Raw genomic sequence first — 21351 nt, forward strand, 5'->3', positions numbered from 1 at the left:
GATGATGCAAATACTCATGTCCTTTTAATACACTAAAAACATAAAATCAAGGTTACATGTTGTCTAATTAAATAAGACATAGAAAATCGAATGAATGTTTAAACATTAGCAGCTATGCAAAAAAATCAATACTACATAGGAAAAATATAACTATTTCAGAGTGATTAAAGTAAAGAAACATCAGATTTCTACTACTTTTCCCATACTAAAGAGCAAACACCAGGTTTCTACCACTTCTCCTGTATTAAAGAGCCATATCCATTTCCGGACAAACAGAAAGACTACTATATATGGGTACCTTCCTGCTTAAATAGTGCAAATAGACATTTGTGATGAACCCTTTAATCCTGAAAAATATGTGTATGAGTTGAAAACAAGCATAGCACATACTGTACAGGATTTTTTCTGACGCGCTTTTGCTTCTTCCTCCATTCCCTCTTTGTTTGTCTCTGTGTTACTAGAAGAGGATATCTTTCCAGCACAGTCTGTCTGCATCTACAATTGCGCTGTGCAAGTCAGCATGGTATGAACATTACCAGCAGCTCTTTTTAAAAAGAAATACAAGCATTATAAAGCAAAGGAATGTCCAGGGCTTTCATCCTTTTCTACTGTGTTAATCAATGTTCCATTTGGTGAGAAACAGCAATAAAAACCATTCTGTAAAATGTCACTGGAATGCCTTGAGCCAAATCCTCAGCCCCTTTGCACACAGGGATCGTAAGGCTGTCCCCGTTTGAAGGTTTCCCTGACGTCGGGTGGAGGTGGAGAAGGTGGAGTGCTGTCTTGAGAATGCTCTTTTCTGCCAGCAGGCCACATCAAATATAGCGACATCTCAGTGATTATTACCAGTCAGAGCAAATTTGAGCAGCTCTGAGCATTAGAGAGGACTCTTTTTACCCTTAGACTCTGGGAATGTGAATATGCTTCAGTAAAGGAGAATTTCAAACAGCTAGAGGAACTGAGACTGCACAGTGAGGTGAACCTCAATCACAGAGCACAGCAAAGTGGCTTGGATTTCCCATGGCCACACTGCTTGGCTGTCATGCAACCATGTGGCTGTAGCAGCTTTATCTCCAAGCGTGTACTCTGCAATGAGCAGCATCCCAGAGGGACTGTGAAGTGCTCAGCCATCTCTGCATGGCAGTACATGGGGAACCCTTTAGAGCTGGGCATAGAGTCCAGAGTAAGGTGAATGGGAAGGGACAAAGTACCTTCCTCCATAATAATGTGAAAAAAAGAAAAAAAACCAAACCACAAAACTGTAGGCAATTTACAAGGTACTTTTAAAAAATATAGGTCATCTGATCACTGGCAGGATGCATGACACTCCATCTTCCTAGGTCAGATGTTTCACGAGAGCATTGCCTGGCCAAATTCAAAGTATTATCATGCAGCCACATCCATTGGGAATAATGTTAGTAAACAAACATGGTCTGCTCAGCCCTTCTGTCCTGGAAAGTACTTACATGCTGCACTAATGCTTGCACAAGAGCTGCAGAGAAAGACAGTATCGTGCATTTTGCATCCCCAATTCAGTTTATAGGAAGAGATGAGACTTTGCTTTTTAGTGATTTTGGTTTTTTCCTTAGCTAAACATTGCTAGTATATGCAGTACTGAAGATCTTTAATATAGAGCACTAGCAGAAGTATCTGTGAATCCCCAAATTGGCTCTAGAGCAGATCTTTACAAACAGCAAAAAGTAGTGGCATGTAGGGTATTGCTTTGTTTTAATTCATCTGTCAAAAAAAATCAAAATAATAATAAAAAAATCAGTCTGAGAAAACATCTTCCTAAAGTGAGTCCCTGTCCCCTTTTGCCTGGGGGCTCAGCAAACTCCTTTTGTGGTAACCAAGCTACTGAATCCCCAGGCAACTAATGCTTGATAGCAGCTCTTATTTACTGACGTTTTGCAGACTTGTGGACTTCCACTGACCGCAGGACTTACTCTTGAACTACCACTGTTTAAAAGATTGGATTCTATTTAACTTGACTTTGTTGCCGTATTTCTTGCTTAAGCATTAATAAGAGCTTAATTCTGCAACTGAGAGGTTAACTAAAGAGTCCATTAACTTTTACAAGACATGCTGTTATCCTCAGCTAGGACTGCAGTGTCATTGCTCTGGACTAGTCAGATCTGAAGATTAAAGTCAGGTTGAATTAAATTTCATTTCTGCTGCAGTGGAGATTGCTACCAGCATACTGAGAGCTGAAGTTAGGCCACTTATCACTGAAACATGGGAGAACCTGCTTCCTTGCAGGTAGAGTGTTGCACTGTGAGCAGGGTGTGTTACAGAGGTGGGAACTCACAGGACGCAGGAAAACAAAACAGAAAGCTAAAATGTCCCGCTTGTGCTAGAGAAAAACCGGTACGCTGTCATTCCTGTAAGGTTTACTGAATTTTGTAGAAGCTAGACATCGTGACATAGGCTTCCTCATTGTTTGGTGACCTCATTTCATTGGTTGGCAGCATCTGGGATGCAGTATCACTGTTTAGGGGCTCAGGTCCAAGCTGGCCAGAGGCATCTGGGGGAGGAGCGGAGGAAAGGTTGAAACCATCATCGCACAGGGGCACCCCGTTGCCGTGGCACACCTCGTATGTGCTGCAGCAGCAGGTTCCTTCGGTGACTGCAAACTGGCTGGTGGTCAGGAGTCTGTGCAGGGTTTCAGCTGGCCAGATTCCTTCGTAAGTCACAGACAGGCTTAGGTTGCTTCTTTCTGTCATCTCAGGGATCATCGTCAGGTCTGATCCACCCCAAAATTTTTCTGGAATGTTTGGATCTGGAGCAGTCGATGGTTGCAGAAAATTTTCCAGTTCAGCTTTTGCTCGAATGCCATCCACTTTATGGATATGAACATAACCAAAACTCTCCGGGTTAAAGCTTATATCAAAATTCTGCGTGGCAAAGGGAACAGCACAGTCAGTTAACAGTGGGTATTAGCTTAAGAGAAAAGGTACTTTGATAATTCATTTGAGAGGGGTATTTTTTATTTCTTTAACTCTGAAAGTAACCCTGAGCAAGCTGAATTACAGGTTAGCAGAGAATAAACTCTCATGTGGCTTAAAATCCTTTTCCATACTAATCTGAATCTATCCAGAGGCCTCCTGCAGGCAGTGTCACTGGAGAGCATTTTACGCTCTATGCAATGTGGCAGGAACTAGTGTTTCAGAGACTTTTCTGAGCCACGCGTCTATTGCATGCCTGCCATTTCATGGGAGTGAGTGTGCCAACCCAGATGGCTCCCTTCAGTTTTACCTTCCTAATTTAGCAGTGAGGGAAGTAAAATTTTGCCACAGCTTCCTGAAACACATCAGGACATGCACTGGGGAGTACAAGGGGTGGAAGAGTCGTCTTAGACCTCTTATTAAATTAAGAACATGCTAATAATGTACCAACTGGAGAGAACAGGGCTGATGATCTGCTTAGTGAAAAAAATACACTAGACACATAGCTTTAAGGCAGCGAGTTAATCCTACACCTTATGGTTTGTAACATTTGTCCATCTGGCTTTTATCTGGCAGAGCAGTTTCATGTACTGCATGCTGTATGAGCAATTCTGCTGGCCATGTGAGGGTACACAAGCATTATTAGGATGTTTGCAAAGGGTGTCCAATCCAGCTCCATGGTCACAGTTTCATAGGATCACTGAAAGGTCTCTGTTGGAAAGGACCTCTGGAGTCCAACTGGTCCAACCTTCTACCAGGGGAACGACCCGGACTGGGTTATCTAGAGCCCTGTCAAGCCAAGCCTTGAACATTTATAGCAAAGGAGAACCTATCTCTTCTTCAGGCAACCTACACAATGTTTAATTGTTCTCACAGAGAAAGATTTTTTTCTTATATCAAGGTGAAGTTTCCCCTGAGCTAACATGTGCCTGTTGCCTGTGGTCCTGTCACCATGCAGCCTTGTGGTGAGAGCACCTCCACCATCTCTCTACCTACACTCCTAGGTACTAGAAGGTTGTGATTAGTAGTTCCTACCCCAAGCTTCCTCTTTCCTAGAAAACAAACTCAATTCCTTCAACCTTTCTTCATATGTCAAGTTCTCCAGCCTTCTGTAGTTACTTTGCACAAGTCAAAGCTCAGGCACTAGTTGAATTGCCTGTTATTTCCATACCTTGACTAGCATCTCTTCAGTGAAACACAGAAGTCATTTCTGAAAGATATCCCAGTTCATGCAGCAAATGCAAGTACTGTCTCTCATGAGTGTTAGTTTTGTTCCTAACAGTCTATACTCAGGTGAACACAACAGTGGAAGTACATACATTTTTTGGCTTCTTGCATAGTTGCTCCAGTGTTTTTTTATGATCAGGAAGGCTTGGCCACACAGCAGGCTTGATTCTGAAACAGCAACAGTAGACAAAAAGGGGTTGAACAGCAGCAGAAGAGGCACATCTGAGATATTAGAGGTTCATATTGCATCATTTCTGCTAATTCTCACAAAGCCTTAGGGCTGGCTTGCATTACTCAGAATTATGACAGAGAAGTCTCAGAATAAAACAAAGACAGGAGAAGAGGAGTTATAAAGGTCACTGAATAGTCATTGTTCTTCTGAGTGCACAAATTGTCACAGTTAAAGGAAGACCGAGTACTGGAAAAGCAGCACATCATGCTGGTGAAGAGCTCATTTGCATCTAGCTGTGTTAACAAGATTTTGCATGGTGAAACCAATTTCTGCAAGTGAAAAAAGATGCTGTGGTTAAAGTGCAAATTTGCTGATATTTGCCTCTGCATGTTTACATAAGTCAAAGTACTGCATGTTGTCCCCCCCTCAGCCAACTATCTGTGCTTCAGACATCTGTTATTGTAGCCTTGTCCCACACCTCTCATTTTTACTGCCTTGATTAGCAAACTTCTCATGTTGTGCTGCTGGTAACTCTTAGCTATGATGCATCTAGAGAATGTTGCCCAACTCACATTCAATGTTGCAGTGATATAAATATAGCTATAGATGTATATGAATATATATTTAGCTTTATATATGTGTCTGTATATGTGGGTATATATACACACATGTATAAAACCCTCTTCTTTTTAAAAGGGAAATCTCTGGGTTCAAAAAGTCTCACCATCTAAAAACCTGTTTCTTCAGCAGTTTCACATAAGCAGAACTTCTAGCAAAGTAAGAGCACTGCGAGTGCTCAGCAATAGCAAAAAGCAAGAGCTAGGAGTCTCAAGCCACCTCTACACTTGCAAATAAAACAGCACCAGGGAGCATTCCCTGACAGATAACTCCAATGTCTAAAATGTTTAATTATTAAAATTGTTCTTCGCATGGTTTGACCGGGGCTAACTAGCACATTCCCAGGCAATCCCTGTGTGTAATTCAGGGGTTAGCACAGCCCGAGTGTTGTCCCGAAGAAGCAGCTCTCATGCAGCCATCTCTCTGGGTGTCATGGACAGGCTGCTTTCAATGCCACTGACCAGACCTGGGCTTTCTGCTTTGCGAGCGGTTCATCTCCTATGGTTAAACTTGGGACTTTTTCACTTCATATTCTGGTTTCACCAGATCGTCTACATATCTGTTCATTTGCTTAAATTTGTTAACTATCTATTCTATATAAGCATATATAGCCACATATTTAAAAATACATTTACAGCTACCTATCTACTGCTCTGTAGCCAATATATGAAAATAAAGCAAGGCAGACAAAGGACTGCCTGTGTAATGAATGTATTTCCAGTCTCACTTCTGCCATGACTGTTTTGGTGGGGGATGTAGAGCCTAGTTTCGCCACGTGGGTGTCTGGATGTGGACCCGGCTGGGCTGGCGGCTGATGCCATCACATCTGTGTTGCAGAGACCTCTGCCCTGCTGCTTCTGAAAATACTGCAGAGCAAACACCTTGCTGACTCAGCCTATGAAAGGGAAAGAAGCAATCTCCCCAGTATACCATTTCCACACCTCTTGGGGCTTTGCTAAAACCCGCAGGTTGCTTTCTTTTCTGGATCTTGCTTGAAGCTTTTGAGTCAAATTTGCCTCCAGTGAGCGACTCTGTGTTTCATGGTGACTTCAGCTCCCCAAAGGTCCCAGTGTTTTAAGCCCAAGACTAAAGTCTGCTCAAAGTGGCAGGTCATCTTCTGCCTGCCAACAGCCTCTCTTGTATTTTCTGCTTCTACTCTTTGCTTGCCTTCTGCTTGATATAGAGGTCCAGAGATGGAAAGAGAATAGTTCCCAAGTATAACAGGGAAAAAACAAACACTGTCAGAACAGGATTGGCTTCCACCACTTTTTCTGGTACAAAGAGACTTAGATTACCTGTTTTCCCAAAAAGTTACAATCAGGACAATCATGACAATGGACAGCATGAATCCCAGGATGGAGGGTATAATCACAACCACGCTGCTAACTAAAGAAAAACAAAGAACATCAGCCAATGCATGTAAATGTCTCACTGTTAAGCCACCGTAACGATAATGGCTCTTCAGACAATAAATTAGGAATTAATGCCAAGCGTTGCGCTTGCTCATCATTGGACTGGTGCAGTGGTACATTTATCCCGCCTCACTGAAGGAGGAAAGCAGGAGGCTGCCAGAGCATCAGCACTTGGCTGAGCTCCAAGCTGGGTTCCCAGGTCAGATTAAAGCAGCTCAAAGTCTGCTATGACCTCCAGCACATTTCAGCCACCACTCACTGCATCCTTGCATCAGCAATGAAGTGACTTTAAATACATGCAATGTCGAGGTGCCCCTGGGGACTGAAGGGACCCCAAGGACCAGAAGGATTATTCATGTTTACAAGTGCAATTATGAGATTTTATACCATATTGTATTTGTGATTAAAGTGCCATATTCACACACAAATACGGGGCCCTGAAATGGGTCATGTTTCACTGCTCTTTGTGCCTTACCTAAAATGCTTAGTGCAAGCTGGTTCTTCTCCCTGCACACCAGCAGGCAGCAAGCAGGAGTGAGTCAACCTTCACCTCCCTTTGCAACCCCCTCATGCCCTTACAGCAGCACTTCGTCTGATCTTATCGCCCTTGAGTGAGATTTAACTCCACACATAGAGTCAGCCCCAGACCAGAGTGATACAGCCACTTTCTGGGTCATCTCCTCTGGGGTGCCCAGTGCCTGTGAGGGCTGACCCTGCTGTGGCCACGGGCTCTTCCCTCCCCATGCTCTCATCACTGCTGCCACCAAGGCTGGCCAAGGAGTCAAGGACCCCTAGCTCCGCTTTCTTCCAGGTGGACCAAAGTGGTTTCTGCCCTTACAGGTCTCCGTGGACTGCTGCTCCCTTGCGGTCCTGAAGCTCTTGGAAGTGCTCCATTCGCTCCACGTGCCCTTAAAATAATCTCCGTTGGGCTGCGAACGTACTTTCACCTCATACGATGCATCATTTTCGAGGTTTTTCCCCAGTAATTTTATAAGAAGGTATGGTGACTCTATTGTCTAAACACATTAAAAAAATCCAATTATTTTTCTAGAAGACACAGGAAAAATATCTTTGAGTTTCAGCAAAGTGTGTAAGATCAGGTGCATCCCTGCAGTACTGCACTCTTTGCTCTGTGTCTTTGGTTAATGTACAGGTAGGTGGTCATCATGACGTCAGTCTAGTTTAACAGCAAGGTAGTTCAGACAGTATTGAGAAGAGAGTCTAAGGCTGAGTAAAAGCCTTAGAAAACAGCTGGATGTATAAACTGTACTTTGTTACTGGTGACACTGCAGTGGGAAATACATACTTCCATGGGAAGGCTCAGAAAAGAGAGGGGAAAAGTACTTTTATGCAGCATAAAAAGACAACTTCGGAAAGAGCAGCTACAGGAAAGAAGCTGAAATCCCACAGTGCAGCTCTGGTGCTCTTTATTTTACTGTATTTGGTTGCCTGAATCCTTTTCATTTTCAAGTTAGCGTTCTCCTGTGATCCCTATGTAAAAAACAGCTATAGTCCACGTTTCCAAAGACCCCCTATCTGGACTCGTGTTTGCACGGCTGCTTTTGTGACAGGGGACACAGAGATCCCAGCAGCTGGGCAGCCCAAGGCAGATCTAGTTCACAGACGGCTGTAGCCCGAAATGTGGTCTGGGGGTGGGAGAGCTGCAGGGCTGCACCCGGCGCCTGGAGAGGCTCAATGAAAGACACAAAGAAGCTGTTGCTAAGTAAGAAAAGAGGGCACATAATTTACTGACTGATGAGCACAGAAAATAAGAGCAAAACCAACATAGCAAAGAGCAAACCATCCAAACAGTTAGGCTGGTTTGTTATGTCTTCTCTTCCCAAAGAGAAGCACAAATGAATGAAACCTTGTTAGCCCAGACAAGTGTGTAAAAGATACTGGTGCTATTGGTCTGGAATTGTTTCGACTGATGAAATCTCCAAATGCCAAATATTGCACCTTTCCAAGTTTTCAGCTCAAGAAATGTAGAAATGCAGATTTGAGGGCGTTTACATGATACTGGTATTTCTGATAGTGATTAATTTCAGAAATTACTGTAAACTGACCAATACATCATCACTTACCTTCCAAATACCTTCTTCCTGCCGATAGGCTATTTGGTGTATTAATTTGTCCTTTAAGTATTTCTTCCATGAGTGTGGTGTACTATAATGAATAAGATACTCATTTGCCTCCTTTTGGTATGTGATGTTTATATCAAAAGGTACTTCAGGCTTAACTGCAAATGATAACAAACCAGGATATAACAGGAGTAGAATAACGTTACTACAAAATAAACAGGATTTGAAAAGTAAAACAAAACAAAAGTCCACTTCAAGTTACATCCCCTGCAGGGTGACCTATCTTGACCAAGGGCTGGCTTGAGCTGGGTGAGCCTCATGCTAAGCCCCAGCTCATCCTTAAACCTTGGACCTGAGAGGGTCTTGGTTTTGACCTGCTGGAGCAGCAGTGTGACCAGCAGGGATGGCACTTCCTAGGGATGTGGCATTTAGTCTTAGAAAGCAATTCCTGAGCATGCCTACCCCTGTGGTAGCACTGCTTGAAGACCTGAAATTTGGTCCCTCTAACTAGTACTCTGAGACGGAAACCCCACAGCAAAACCCATCACTGCTCTGGGAGGAAGACACGGGGGAGCAAACTGGGTATGGGTACAACTGCTGGTGGCCATCAGGGTGGTGGGACAGAGGAAGGGACAAAGTATGACAGTATCAGATATAGCAGAGGGGGCTGTGGCTCCAGGTCCTGGCTATGAACCCACACCTGACCTGGCCTACAGGAGACTGTGTCAAATGACCATCCATGCAAGAGAATCAAGTCCAAAATGCAGTCCTCAGGACTCTCCTGAAGCTGTGCCGGAGCTGGATGTGCCTGAGGTCTGCAGGGACCTATGTCTGTGCCACTGAGGCTTCCTGAATGTGCCATGTGAAGTACATCAGCTCTCACAGGAACACAAACCCCACACCTTTCTCCTCTCAGAAAAATGTATATAGCCAGAAATTATGCCCACTCCTTCTGCAACCCCCAAATACTTAATCCTTCCATACAGAACCTGCAGTTTCTAGAGGAGAGACCACCAGAGATAGTTCAGGCTGGCCCATAAACTGAGAGGTAATGTAAGATTATTACAAAACTATTGGACTGGGGCATAAATGTTTCCTAAGAGAAGGATGTTGCAGTGCCTATTGCCAAAGGAAGGCAAAGCAATGTGGCATCAAAGCAGAACAGAGCTGCCCTACATAGTCTTCTCTGCACCCCTTAAATGAGACCAGCTCCCAGGAGGGATAAGTCCTAAGGAACCCCTCTTTCTCTGAGTTCCCTATTTCTTGGCTCAGGCAGATTCCCCAACGCGGCTTTGACGAGCCCATTCATGGGCTCTCGGTGTCTCTTCTGCGCTGCAGGATGCCTGAGCACCTTGTTCAGACAACAGACTCTGCCAAGAAGCAAGGTGGAAAAAAGTGAGATCTTGCAACCTTGTGGTCCCTGTGCTACCGAGCTCACGCTAGACTTGAGGTGGTCAGTCCTGAAACTGCACAATCCCTAGTAAGAGATGAATGATATGTCCTTGCTTGACAGATCATCCACGCTAAGGAACAGCTGCTTCACACATGTGCATGTGATTCAGTCTATGTCCAGATCTGGGCAGAGTGTTACAATTAGCCAGAATTCAGCTACACATTTTGAATGGAGGTTCATCATGTTTGGCTTCAAAGCAAGGGGAACATCACGCTCTGCCAACACCCCAATCCAGGCTACATGCCCTGCTAGGACACTATTCTGCACTGCCTCTGTGTCATCCAGATTGATGCTTAGACTGCGCTTTTTCCCCCAGTAACCCCTATATCTTAAAAATGTCCAAAATGTTGTGTCTTACCAATGTCAGTTACTACCAGACTCCTGCAGACCCTTTTCTTCATCTCAGAGCCTGTGCATATGTATTTATTTGAGAGTATATCGGTGAATTGTAAGAAATACACATCTTCCTGTTTCTCCATATCAAAGCACACGGAATTACTGTCTTCCTTGGTACTGTTGATCAAAGTGACACAACGTTAATTTCTTCTCAATCCTGCTATAACATAGTAAGGGACAAATCCTCGTTGCTCATTTCACATTAACTGAAGTGAGAGTCCATGTGAAATAAGAAAAAAATGCCATACAAATAAAGTTTGATAGTGGTTTTCCTCATGATCTTTGAGCAAAATGATCAAGTGACATGAGTTACAGCAATAGTCCTGGAGCTCTCCAAGAAAAAAATGCAATTATTAATTTGGAGATGTATGTGTTAAAAAAAATTGTATCTTTAAAAATTATCTTACTGCTGTCATTTTTTAATATAGGGCAGCAGGTTTGGATGCTCACTGAAAAAATAGAGTGGTGGCAAATACAGGTTCAACAGTCAGCCAAGCCAAGAAGGAGTCATAGGTGGAAATATATCTGTGTGTTCCTCCATCTGTGTGACTCCCATGTTTGAAGACTGTCATAAAATTTCAGTCAAAATCCAGAAGAATGCCCATGAAAATAGAAAAATTCTAATAAACTAGGTGGAAAAATTTAAGCAGTGATTAGAAGAGCAAGATTAAAAAAAGTTCTGTTTGCTGGCTGCCACAGAACTTTCAGTTTCAGGAAAAACAGGCAAAGGCAAAAGCAGAAGTATGGTAAAGAAACAAAATCTGAGCTTCTTTATCTAGGTGCATCAGTTAAAGAAAAGGTGGAAAAGAGTTTCAAGGCCTTGAAGAGAAGTGGAGATGACTGATGTGTTGTTTGGTAACTGTTGGGTTTTTGTAAACTCATTCTAGTGTGTATTTTGCGTGTCTGTATGTGTGGACAGTTGCTTAATTTTTTCTTGCCCTAGATAAAGGCATTTTCCCTGCAGTGGAAAATCAGCCTTCTTGCCAAAGAATTTTCTGTCAAAAGGACCTGCCTCTTCAAAAGCATTTTTACTTTTCACTTGATAAAGGCTAGGTTTGGTTTTCTAAAAATATCATTTAATTTAAAGGAAAAATGGTGTCAGTTCATGCTGGGCTAGATTCATAATTACACATGTTCCAGAGCAACAGAGGCAAGATAAGAACTATTGGAGATGTTTTAATGCCCTTTACAGACACTTCCAGCTGATTTTTTTCTTATTAGGGAGTTACGTTCTGTTTTAGCAAACCCTACTTCTTTGCTGATTATAGTATTCAAACTTGGTAAAACACTCTGAAACAGAATTTTGTTTAGCCTTGCTGCTCCTGTTTCCCAGCATATGACAATGTGACTCACTGGTGCTTAGCATTTCGCTTCCCAGTTTACCAAAGGATGGAGTGACAGCACTTACCACAGGGCCAGAGTATAGTTAGTGTTGTGAGACGGCAGCTCGGTAAAATTGCAGGTCAGGCTGCTATAGGAATCCTTAAATTCCAGCTGGCTGAAGCAGTCAATGTCAAAATTGTCTGTTTCATCATCTCCAAAAGTCCCTAAGAAGAGATTTGTGGGATGTTACTGAAGCAAACCTGTGAGTGTATTCAATTTGTCGCTCCATTGTATAGGAGGTGGTTTCTTTACATGGTTGCCTGAAAGGAAGAGGATCAACTGACCTGTTTTGTAAGAAGTAAAGAAAGCTTGTTCAAAATGAAATTAAAAGCCACTTGTACCTTTCAAGGTTGCTCTCCCTGCATGCCAGAGAAGTCCACCCACTTACCATGCACGAAGGTACATTTTGCATCATCGGTCTGTGAACTATAAAAAGACATAGTGTCGCAGATGGTTTGTCACAAGAGATACCCTATGTCTTTTCTTTCCTATTAATCATGGACAAAGAGAGGCACTGATGTCGACCTGGAAATCTCTGAAAAAGTCCCAGTGTCAAGTGCAAAACAGAAAATGTGTTTTCAGCTCTGCAGTTTAATTCCCCCCAAGGTTGAGACAGGGATGGGGGAATTCGCATTTTAAAAGTTATGGATGAACTTTATACCAAGATAAAAGCAGGACCTACTCCGTCTGAAAATCGTCTCCGAACTTTCTCAAACAGGTTTTCCTATTAGGAACCACAAAATGCGGCTATCCTTGGGCATGCGAAGGAGACCAAGACATGTTTAAGTTACCTGTTGAAAAGCAGACTATTCAAGTCAAGGACCAAAACAGTCTTGAAAATAAATGGAACTGAAACATGCACTGGGGAATATAGTCCGCATGGTTACTGCCAGAGGTGTCTGGGGTTGATGCTTGAGGCTAACGTCTGCTCAAGACTGAGGGCTAGTTTCAACAGGAGCTATTTATATGGGAATTTGAGCTCAGGACAGCCTGAAAGTACATCAAACGCCTTGTAGCTCTGAAGTGGCAGACCCACAGCCGAGGATGCACGCTTGGCAGTTGCCATTGCTGCACCTGTGGCAGTACCAGCCGCGTTGCTGACGGCCAAGAGTGCCTGAGCAGCGTCCTCCTGCCTCTGCCTGTGTTGTGAAGGTATGGCCTGTCACCAGGTTCCTGGGAAAACTGGAAAAAGACATGCATGGTTTTAGGAAAGCAAGAGAATTTTGGTGTCATGAGGCAATTAAGCCCCATTTTGATTGTACTGCAAAGTTTTCTGAAATGTCACAAATTTGAGCTCAGGAGGGAAAGCTCAGACTTTCTGCCAGAATGCGTGGCTTCCTGCAAATTTGCTTCGATGACTAATAAAACAATCACGGTTTGACTAAGAGCAAATGTCTCAAGTCCTACACTTGGCAGGTATGATCAGTGAAGCAAAACCCGATGCTTCTGAGAGGAGTCCTCTCTGGCAGAAACTGTCGGTTCTGCCTCATTTCATGAAATCTCACCCACCGTAGCCGAGCAGACAGGGAAAGGGTTATTGCCATGATCCTCGGGGCAGGAATGCTTCTGTTGCCTTTTACCAGTGGTTGAAGGTGGCTGTGGTGATACACAACCCTCCTCCCCATGTCCAGGGACTATTCCCAATCCCCTGCTTGGTCCTCTCCTACCCACTCCTCAGATGTGCCCTCACCATGCAGGGCACCTGCCGCAGCAAGAACAGGACCTTGGCTGGTCTGGGGATATCAGTGACTCACACTCACAAACATTGTGGGGAAATGCCCATGGAAACATTTCCAATGGAAAATCCCTCCCAGAGAAAATGATCTGTGAGAGTGACCAAGCACTGGGACAGGCTGCCCAGAGAGGTTGTGGAGTCTCCTTCTCTGGAGATATTCAAAACCCGCCTGGACATGATCCTGTGCAACCTGCTCTAGGTGATCCTGCTCTAGCAGGGCGTTTGGACTAGATGGTCTCCAGAGGTCCTTTCCAACCCCTACCATTCAAACTAAAAATTAAAAAATCTCTGCTGTCACTCAGGTGAATCAGATCACTGAGGGGTGACCAGCTACTTGGATACCGTGATTCATAGTCCTGCCGGTGATGTCCTATGATCCCTGGCCAATCCTGCCAGCATACAGGGAGACCCAGACCTTGTCTGGCATGGGAGCACATCTGAAGATTCAAAATGGTCATGGTTTGACAGCAGGGATAATGCAGGGGAGAGGTTTGCGATTGCTTTAAAATGTAAATAAAGAACATCACCCCACAGTGTCACAGTCAGCAGTGTTTCCTTCTGACCTCAGAGCTGAGGTGCATCTGGAGTTGGGTTTTGAGTAAGAGAAGAAATTCAGAAGTCAGTCAGGAATGCAGAGAAAAATGCAAAAGCAGCATGGGCAGGGGCCGGGAAGGGGGCTGCTGCCATCAGCACCCATGGTGGGCAACAGGAGGGACAGGAGCATCTGATACTGCACTAATCCAGAACTCAGAGGAAGATGTGTCTCCTGAGCTAAAATTTAGTGGTCATTTGCCACCATGAGCAACTAGTGCTAAGAAGCAATTACTGGTCTTCCCTTCTCACTGCAGCTCTGGTGGGGTGTCTCCCAAGGGGAGCCCAGCTCTCCCTGAAGGACAACAAAATGTGGTGTTTTCCACCAGCGCTGCTGCTTTGAGGGAATAACCTGTGCAGCACAGACACGGACAAAGCAGGTGCTGTACAAAGCCGCGTTATTTGACCATCACATTCAAGAGAGAGAGACGGAGGTCAGCGCAACTCTAGAGCAAGCCCTGCAGCAGTTTCACACAGGTGAGAGTCTTGACCAATGCAAACATGAGTTATCTGGGCAGACATACATGTACAGAAATGTATTTTACTTAATGTTACAGATTCGTGGGTAAAAGTATGTACACATAGATATAGATATAGATATAGATATAGATATAGATATAGATAGTCAAAATTCAGGGAATAACAATTAAGCTGAAAAGAAGGTGCATAAAATGGGAAAAATCCCCCGTATTTTATATAGATACACCCAAAGCTCACATGCACAGATATGTCACATTTTATGCCCAAGACTTTACTTGCAACCACCAGGAGACTTGCTTATTTTTACTCATAGCTACCTCAAGGCAACATTAAAACTTATGAATTAGGATGACTAATCTTCCTTTATATAAGAGAGAGAGACTGCTTGGTGCTCTCTGTATATGCAAACTATGTATACCGGATTTTGCATAAACACACAACACTGATAATCATTATATTAATAAATTGCATATCAGAAAATATATTTCAGCTGTCTGCTGCTGCTTTGCTGAAAAGTGAAAATTTTAATTCATTCTCTATCAGGCTGACAGCAAAATGAAAAGAAATAAAAAGGTTTTGTCTTGCAGTTCAAACAACCATTTAATATTTAACCAGCACATTACACCTTTGGTGCCACATTGGAAGGAAAGCTGACTTTACCTCTTTGACATTGAACTTTCACACTGTGATTACGTGGTTCCTTATTCATGGAAATAACATCCTAACCAGAGAATATATGATAATTAAATCTCATGAATGGTGTTAAGTAAGCAACCTGAAATGCTTTTTTCTGGTATGGTTCCTCCATGGGCTGACAGTAATTTTTTTTGTCTGACATAAATATGCATGCAGCCTCAGTTACACTTCTTGCCTTCCCTAACCTCAGAACCACCACGCATGAATTTGTTTGCTACGTAAATGGTTTTGGTGACTCCAACATGACTCAGACTGCTAAGGGTTCTTTACGCAATTAAAATTTATAAGATTATATTTTTTTCCTTGAAAAGCCCAGGCGAGGTAGAGCCCTGAGCCTGGCTCTGCTTAAGTCAAGACAGGAATTGACATGGGATGATTCTAGTGGGAAACAAACTGCTCTCACAGCTACAGCCATGGCAGGTCCTTCTCAGAAATAGTTGTCTCTTGGGTTTGGACAGTACTGAGCAGGATGGTTCAAATCACAGCAGGAGTCTCATGAGCCTTTACCAAGAGGAGTGTTAGCGGAGGCTGTGGAATTGCTTCAGCTTTAAGCTCTGAAGCCACTGGGACCAACAAAAACGCGTGATATCAAAGGCACTGCTAAGCACCTGCAGAATCAGTGACCGAATTTCCAAAGTCAATGAAGTCACTGTCTCCATGGACAGAGTAATGCAAAATGCCTAGTGCTAGTCCGATTCAGGCAGAACTCGTTTTAATCACACTTTTGATGTGGTTTGGACAAACCATACAAGCTTGGCTAGGAGCACCACTGTCCTGCCCATGAGACCCCGCAGCCTGCTGTCTCCTGCTCCCCTCCTGGCTGCCCCTTCTTAGCTCTGCTTGTAGCTCTTCTTTTGGGGATCTCCACCACCTCTGCCAGGCTGGAGAACAGCATTGGGAGGCAGTCTGCCACTCAGAAAAGAGGAGGAGATGAAGGCAAGTGTTCCGATGAGCTTTTCACACCTCTGCCCATAAGAAGGGGTGAGCTCATGCCTGCGTCGGCTGGCGGCACTTTGCCAGGAGGCGAGGCAAGTCGGAAAGGTGAAGAGTGAAATCCGAACATCCATCACTGGTGATTTTACCCTGGATTGTTTAATTTGTTTGCCAAACCCATGAGACTCATAAAGAAATCATAAAAGCTGCTAACTGCTCAGTGGGGATTTTCTCAATCTGTTTGTCTTTAATTCTAAGCAAATGATGGTTTACTGGAAGTTAGTGACAAAACAAGGAAAGTTCCGGTCATATCTGCTTTTGGGAAGCCCTGAAGATTTCAGTGACATCAGTAGCAGTCACTAGCATTCACCATTCTCCATTGTAGCTGCTTGCCAAAGTTGGCTCTAAACAGCTGCAGATTGTACAAATAAAAGACAAGTAGAAAAAACCAAGGTTGTTATATGCAGTTCTGAGCCACTCCCTGTTTTCTTCTAACTACAAAACTTAACGTGCATATACTATCTATGTATCTATGTATGTATATGCTTACCTGTACATACATACATGTTATAATACATGACACACGGGAAAATGAGATTCCCTATATGTGACACAGCATAGGAACACAACCACTATCTTCCTAAAAACCAAAACCTCTTTTGCTCCCAAAAAATGGATCCCTAAAACTACCAGTAACTGAGGACTGCCCATGTTGTTCAGGCACAGTGTAACAAGCGCTGTCACTGCTATTTGTTTAGTATTAGACAAGTAAGAGTTCAACAGATCTGGGACTCAATCTGTAAATCCAATTTTTCAGCTCTTTTGAGAAAAGGGATGGCAGACTGAAACAGTAGTTTTATCACTGCTATTTATGTTTTCATTTTTTATTTTGGTTCTGCTAAATAATTTTCACTTCTCTAAATGAGATAATGAAATCTGCAATAAGTCTAAATTTAAACTGTTGAATTAATTTGTAATTTGCTGAGTAAGGGATGAATGCTCTTAGTGATGGGCTGCGAGAATCCCCTAGTTGAGTTGCTGCTTCAGCCATACTACAAGGGAGACTGGGACTAACAACCAGATATATATCATGCAATTGCTTAAAGAAAAAGAGAAAAAGTTTGACTTTTGAAGAGGAACAGTTTGGGCCAAGTTTGAGGTCTGTTGAAACATTTTGTTCAGAGGAAACTGCCAAGAGCAAGAGAAGCCAGAACCTCACCACTCTCTGATGGCAGCTCAGCGTGACCATGGATTGCAGAAGAGTGAAGCGGTTCCCTGCTCCCAGGCATAACTCCTCACATGAATGCTAGATACAACGAGAGAGGATTAACGGGTCTGATCTTACATGCCCTCTGCATACAGCTGTGATCTCCCTAATTTCGTATGAATTTGGATGTTACAAGGACAGCAGACTTGGGAATTAAATGAAATAGTTATCCTCCACCTCCACATCTGCCACAGGTACTGGCACCCAAAGAAAGAGACTGGAGGCTAAAACACTAACATATTTAACCCAGCAGCTGCATTTTGGAGCTTGTAACTCAGGTTTTTCAAGATCATACACAAGTGGAAAGATGAAGATGAAATGACTCACCATCACCATCTGCTGAGGTGCAACCACTTTCCCCAAAAGTGGTTTGAAGAAACAGGACGAAAATGCTCAATACTGTACTTGTCTGTGTCATCCTGAGCACGCTGCATGTGTGCAGTACGTGTGTGTGCGAAGCTTGCGCTCGCTTACTTTATACTAGACGCAGAACAAACCCATTGCCTGATAAAGAGACCGCAGGCAAGGGGAAATGTAAACATGCCGACAAGGATGACTAGTGGCAGAGGGCAGGAAGCCAGCATGAAGATATTTGCAGAGCTTTTACTTTGAAACATGCTTCCCACTTCAAAACTAAGGACCTTCTGGATCAGGCCCATCGACTCATTGGGCCAAATCTGGTCAAGTCCAGTGGGTCGAGACCACATTTCATGGACAGTGCTCCTGGCATGGCTAGCAGGATTTTTGCTGCTTATTTCCCTGAGAGTACGGTTTAGTCCTCCCGTCCACCTTACTCTCAATGGAGGTACAGGGGTCCAAGGGAGAAAAATCTTCCAGCTATGAAAAATGAAGTGTGATTTTTTTTACTTATTCTTTAATAAAAAAAGCATCAAAAGCAGCGTGACCAGCAGGTCGAGGGAGGTGATTCTCACCCTCTACTCTGCTCTGGTGAGACCCCACCTGGAGTACTGCATCCAGCTCTGGGGCCCCCAGTACAAGAAAGACATGGAGCTGTTGAAGAGAGTCCAGAGGAGGCCACGAAGACGATCAGAGGGCTGGAGCACCTCTGCTATGAGGACAGGCTGAGAGAGTTGGGATTGTTCAGCCTGGAGAAGAGAAGGCTCCAGGGAGATCTAATTGCAGCCTTCCAGCACCCTGAAGGGGCCTACAGGAAAGCTGGTGAGGGACTGTTTACAAGGGCATGTAGTGATAGGACAAAGGGGAATGGCCTTAATTTGAAGGAGAGTAGATTTAGAATAGATATTAGGAAGAAATTCTTCACTATGAGGGTGGTGAGGCACTGGCACAGGTTGCCCAGAGAAGCTGTGGATGCCCCTTCCCTGGAAGTGTTCAAGGCCAGGCTGGATGGGGCTTTGGTCTGGCGAAACATGTCTCTGCAAGGGAGGTTGGACTAGATGATCTTTAAGGTGCTGTCCAACCTAAACCATCCTGTGATTCTATGAAGTACCACATAAGGAATGCTGACCCAGAAAAGCTGTGATTTGAAAGACTAATCCTGCAAAACCTAGCTCCGGGGAACAAAGTGATATGTCTCACATTTTTTCAGGCTTTGGACAAAGCTGAGGCAGAAAGCAGAAGATAAAGAGGTGTTAAATATTTCCTTCACACACTTTCTGTGGCTGTATACACCAACGCACACTACAGCGTAATGCAGGGCCGTGTACACGGCTGACTGATGTGGCTAACTACAAGTGAGCTGAAGATCTGAAAGAGAAGAGCAAGCTCTGGCACAGTCCTGGGTGCACCAAAAAAGCATTATGTCGGAGGCGTAAAGGAAATCAAGGGCAAAGTTGGTAACAATGCCCAAGCAAACAGAAAAATGATGACACTATAATAATAAGACTCAATATGGAGTCTTCCTTTCATTTGCAAGGAAATAATTTAAACCACTCACCAACATGATGACATCTCAGCCCTCGTGTCTAGAAAAGTGTCCTTCTTGCCAGGACATCAGGGACTGTCCTCCAATGTCACTTGCTGCCCTGAGCAGGTGGCCATGGGTAGCCAAGGGGGTGTTTCTGGGCTCCCCTGCCCTGTTTTAGTGGGAAGAAATGGTGTCCTTTCCAGGAAAGCTCAGCAAGGCTGCCTGGAAGATGAACATCTCCCATACCTGTGTTAAGTCCTTCCTTGTGGTAGGACCCTGAGTATCCTCATCAAAGCATTCCCTGTCAGTACCTTAAGCCTAGGTAGATACAGAAAAATGAGTTTGGTTTAATTGGTCAATATGTAGGTATTTACAGTGTATACTCTATGTCAGATCTTTTCACTTTTCATTCTTCGTTCTCTTCTAGCCGGTGGAGCATGATTCATCTCATCCTAACACAGACATTCAAAAGATGAAATCTAAACTCCTAAATACATTAATTTCTCTCCATTGAATTAAAAAAGAGCCCAAGGTGAGGTGTGGGGGTAGATGTCTGCTTGGCAGACCTCTGTGATACTTCCCACCCACAAACAGGAGAGGGACCTGCCAGGCCACAGAGACCACCCATACAAAGCAGAGCAGGAGCTGGACATGGTGCAGGGGCCAAGGAGCCGCTGAAGATGGCAGCATCATGGGCTGACTGACCCTTGCTCAAGAGCTTAACTTCACTTACAGAATTATTTGGGTTGCTGCCTCATTCACATGATATCGTTTCGAGAAATACCCTCTTTCAGAGGTCTGGGTCAGTTGGTGGGACTTTAGGAGTAGTTAGTCCTCATCTCTCCCTCCCAGGTTTCCTATGCTTGACCCAAGCTCATTGAAGCCAAACTCGAATCAATGAGATTGGGTCCCAGTGACTTCACATCCCTAAGGCCTACCCCTGGCTTCCTTTAGAAAAGTTTATTTAAGGATTTCAACACCTTACTTAATAACATTCGATACTGTGTTACCCTCAGACTAATTTCTACTTCACTTTCAGCCAGAAATATCAATAAAGGAGGGCTCTCCTGTGCAAACTGATTGCTATCCGGAAATGACACCTTCTCACTTTAAATTTGTCTTGTTTATAATTGAGTGGGCTATCACTTTGATCTTTTCTTTTTCTTTTTTCCTGTTTCAGCTGGAGCAAACTAAAAGAAAAAGACTTTTCAAACATAATATTTTGGTTGAACCTGAACAATCTTATTATTAGAGCTGTGCCGCTCAGGGGATTTCCATGTTGTCATAGCTGCGTTTTGTCTGGGTGGGGAAACAGGACCACAATGAAAAGAAAAAAACCTAGTATAGAGAAAAACCCTGAACCAAAAGTACATTTTGTTTTACTTCTGGGTCTCTGCTTCAAAAGTTGTTTGATTTCTAAGAGATATTTGAGTCCATCAGTCTCACCTTGTTGCCTTCCTCTAATGCCTGGGAGATAGGAAATCAAATTTGTGAGAGTCTGAATCTTAGGGCAGCTGAAGCGTTAGTACCCTGGAGAGGCTGAGAGAAGACTGGATTACTTTTCATTTGCAATAAATCTACACTGCTTCTGCCTCCTAATTCAGGGTTCCACAGGAAAAAAAGGGGAAAAAAAAAAAAAGAAAAGCAAACAGTTTAAACAGGTAAGAGTTTTGGTGGTCCAGCAAAAACATACCTATGCTTCATTTGTCTGCCAGCCTTCTTTGGGTCCCAACCCTCTGCTTTGACCCTTCTGAGTCATCCTATACCCTCTTACATTTTTGGCCATCAGCAAAGTCCAGGTTACAACCCTTATGACTGGGGAAAGCAATTTTTTCAGTGCCCTGTGGTTCACAAGTGTGTGCTGTCCATGTGATGTATCAGCTCCTCAGCGCTTCCCACTGACCACTCCACATGATCCAGTGCTGCCTTGGATTATCACTTGTGTTGCAGCTATTGGAAATGACTAACCAAGCAAGCCATCTACAAGTTAAAATTTTTGCTTGCTTGTACTGTTTGTTCACTTGTTTGTCATTGTCCTGAGGACACAAAAGTCTGTTTTGATTCTATTTTGGCTCCA

General features: G+C 43.7%; 1 protein-coding gene across 2 annotated transcripts; it reads right to left on the reverse strand.

Annotated features, from left to right (window-relative positions):
- IL7R (interleukin 7 receptor) lies at positions 1-17874 on the reverse strand. Of its 2 annotated transcripts, XM_075740063.1 has the most exons (9): positions 17717-17863; positions 17342-17428; positions 11713-11851; positions 10267-10421; positions 8459-8613; positions 7213-7390; positions 6258-6348; positions 4265-4340; positions 1-2894 (listed from the first exon to the last, which is right to left on the reverse strand). In XM_075740063.1, exons 2-9 carry the CDS (start codon positions 17409-17411, stop codon positions 2391-2393), a joined length of 1368 nt encoding a protein of 455 aa, XP_075596178.1. In that variant the 5' UTR covers positions 17412-17428; positions 17717-17863; the 3' UTR covers positions 1-2390. The 2 variants fall into 2 exon arrangements, with proteins under 2 accessions (XP_075596178.1, XP_010297969.1); XM_010299667.2 differs by lacking the exon at positions 17342-17428 and having other exon boundaries at positions 17717-17874.
- Between the last annotated feature and the right edge of the window lie 3477 nt (positions 17875-21351).

This window comes from Balearica regulorum, chromosome Z (genome assembly GCF_011004875.1).
Source record: "Balearica regulorum gibbericeps isolate bBalReg1 chromosome Z, bBalReg1.pri, whole genome shotgun sequence".
NCBI lineage: Eukaryota > Metazoa > Chordata > Aves > Gruiformes > Gruidae > Balearica > Balearica regulorum.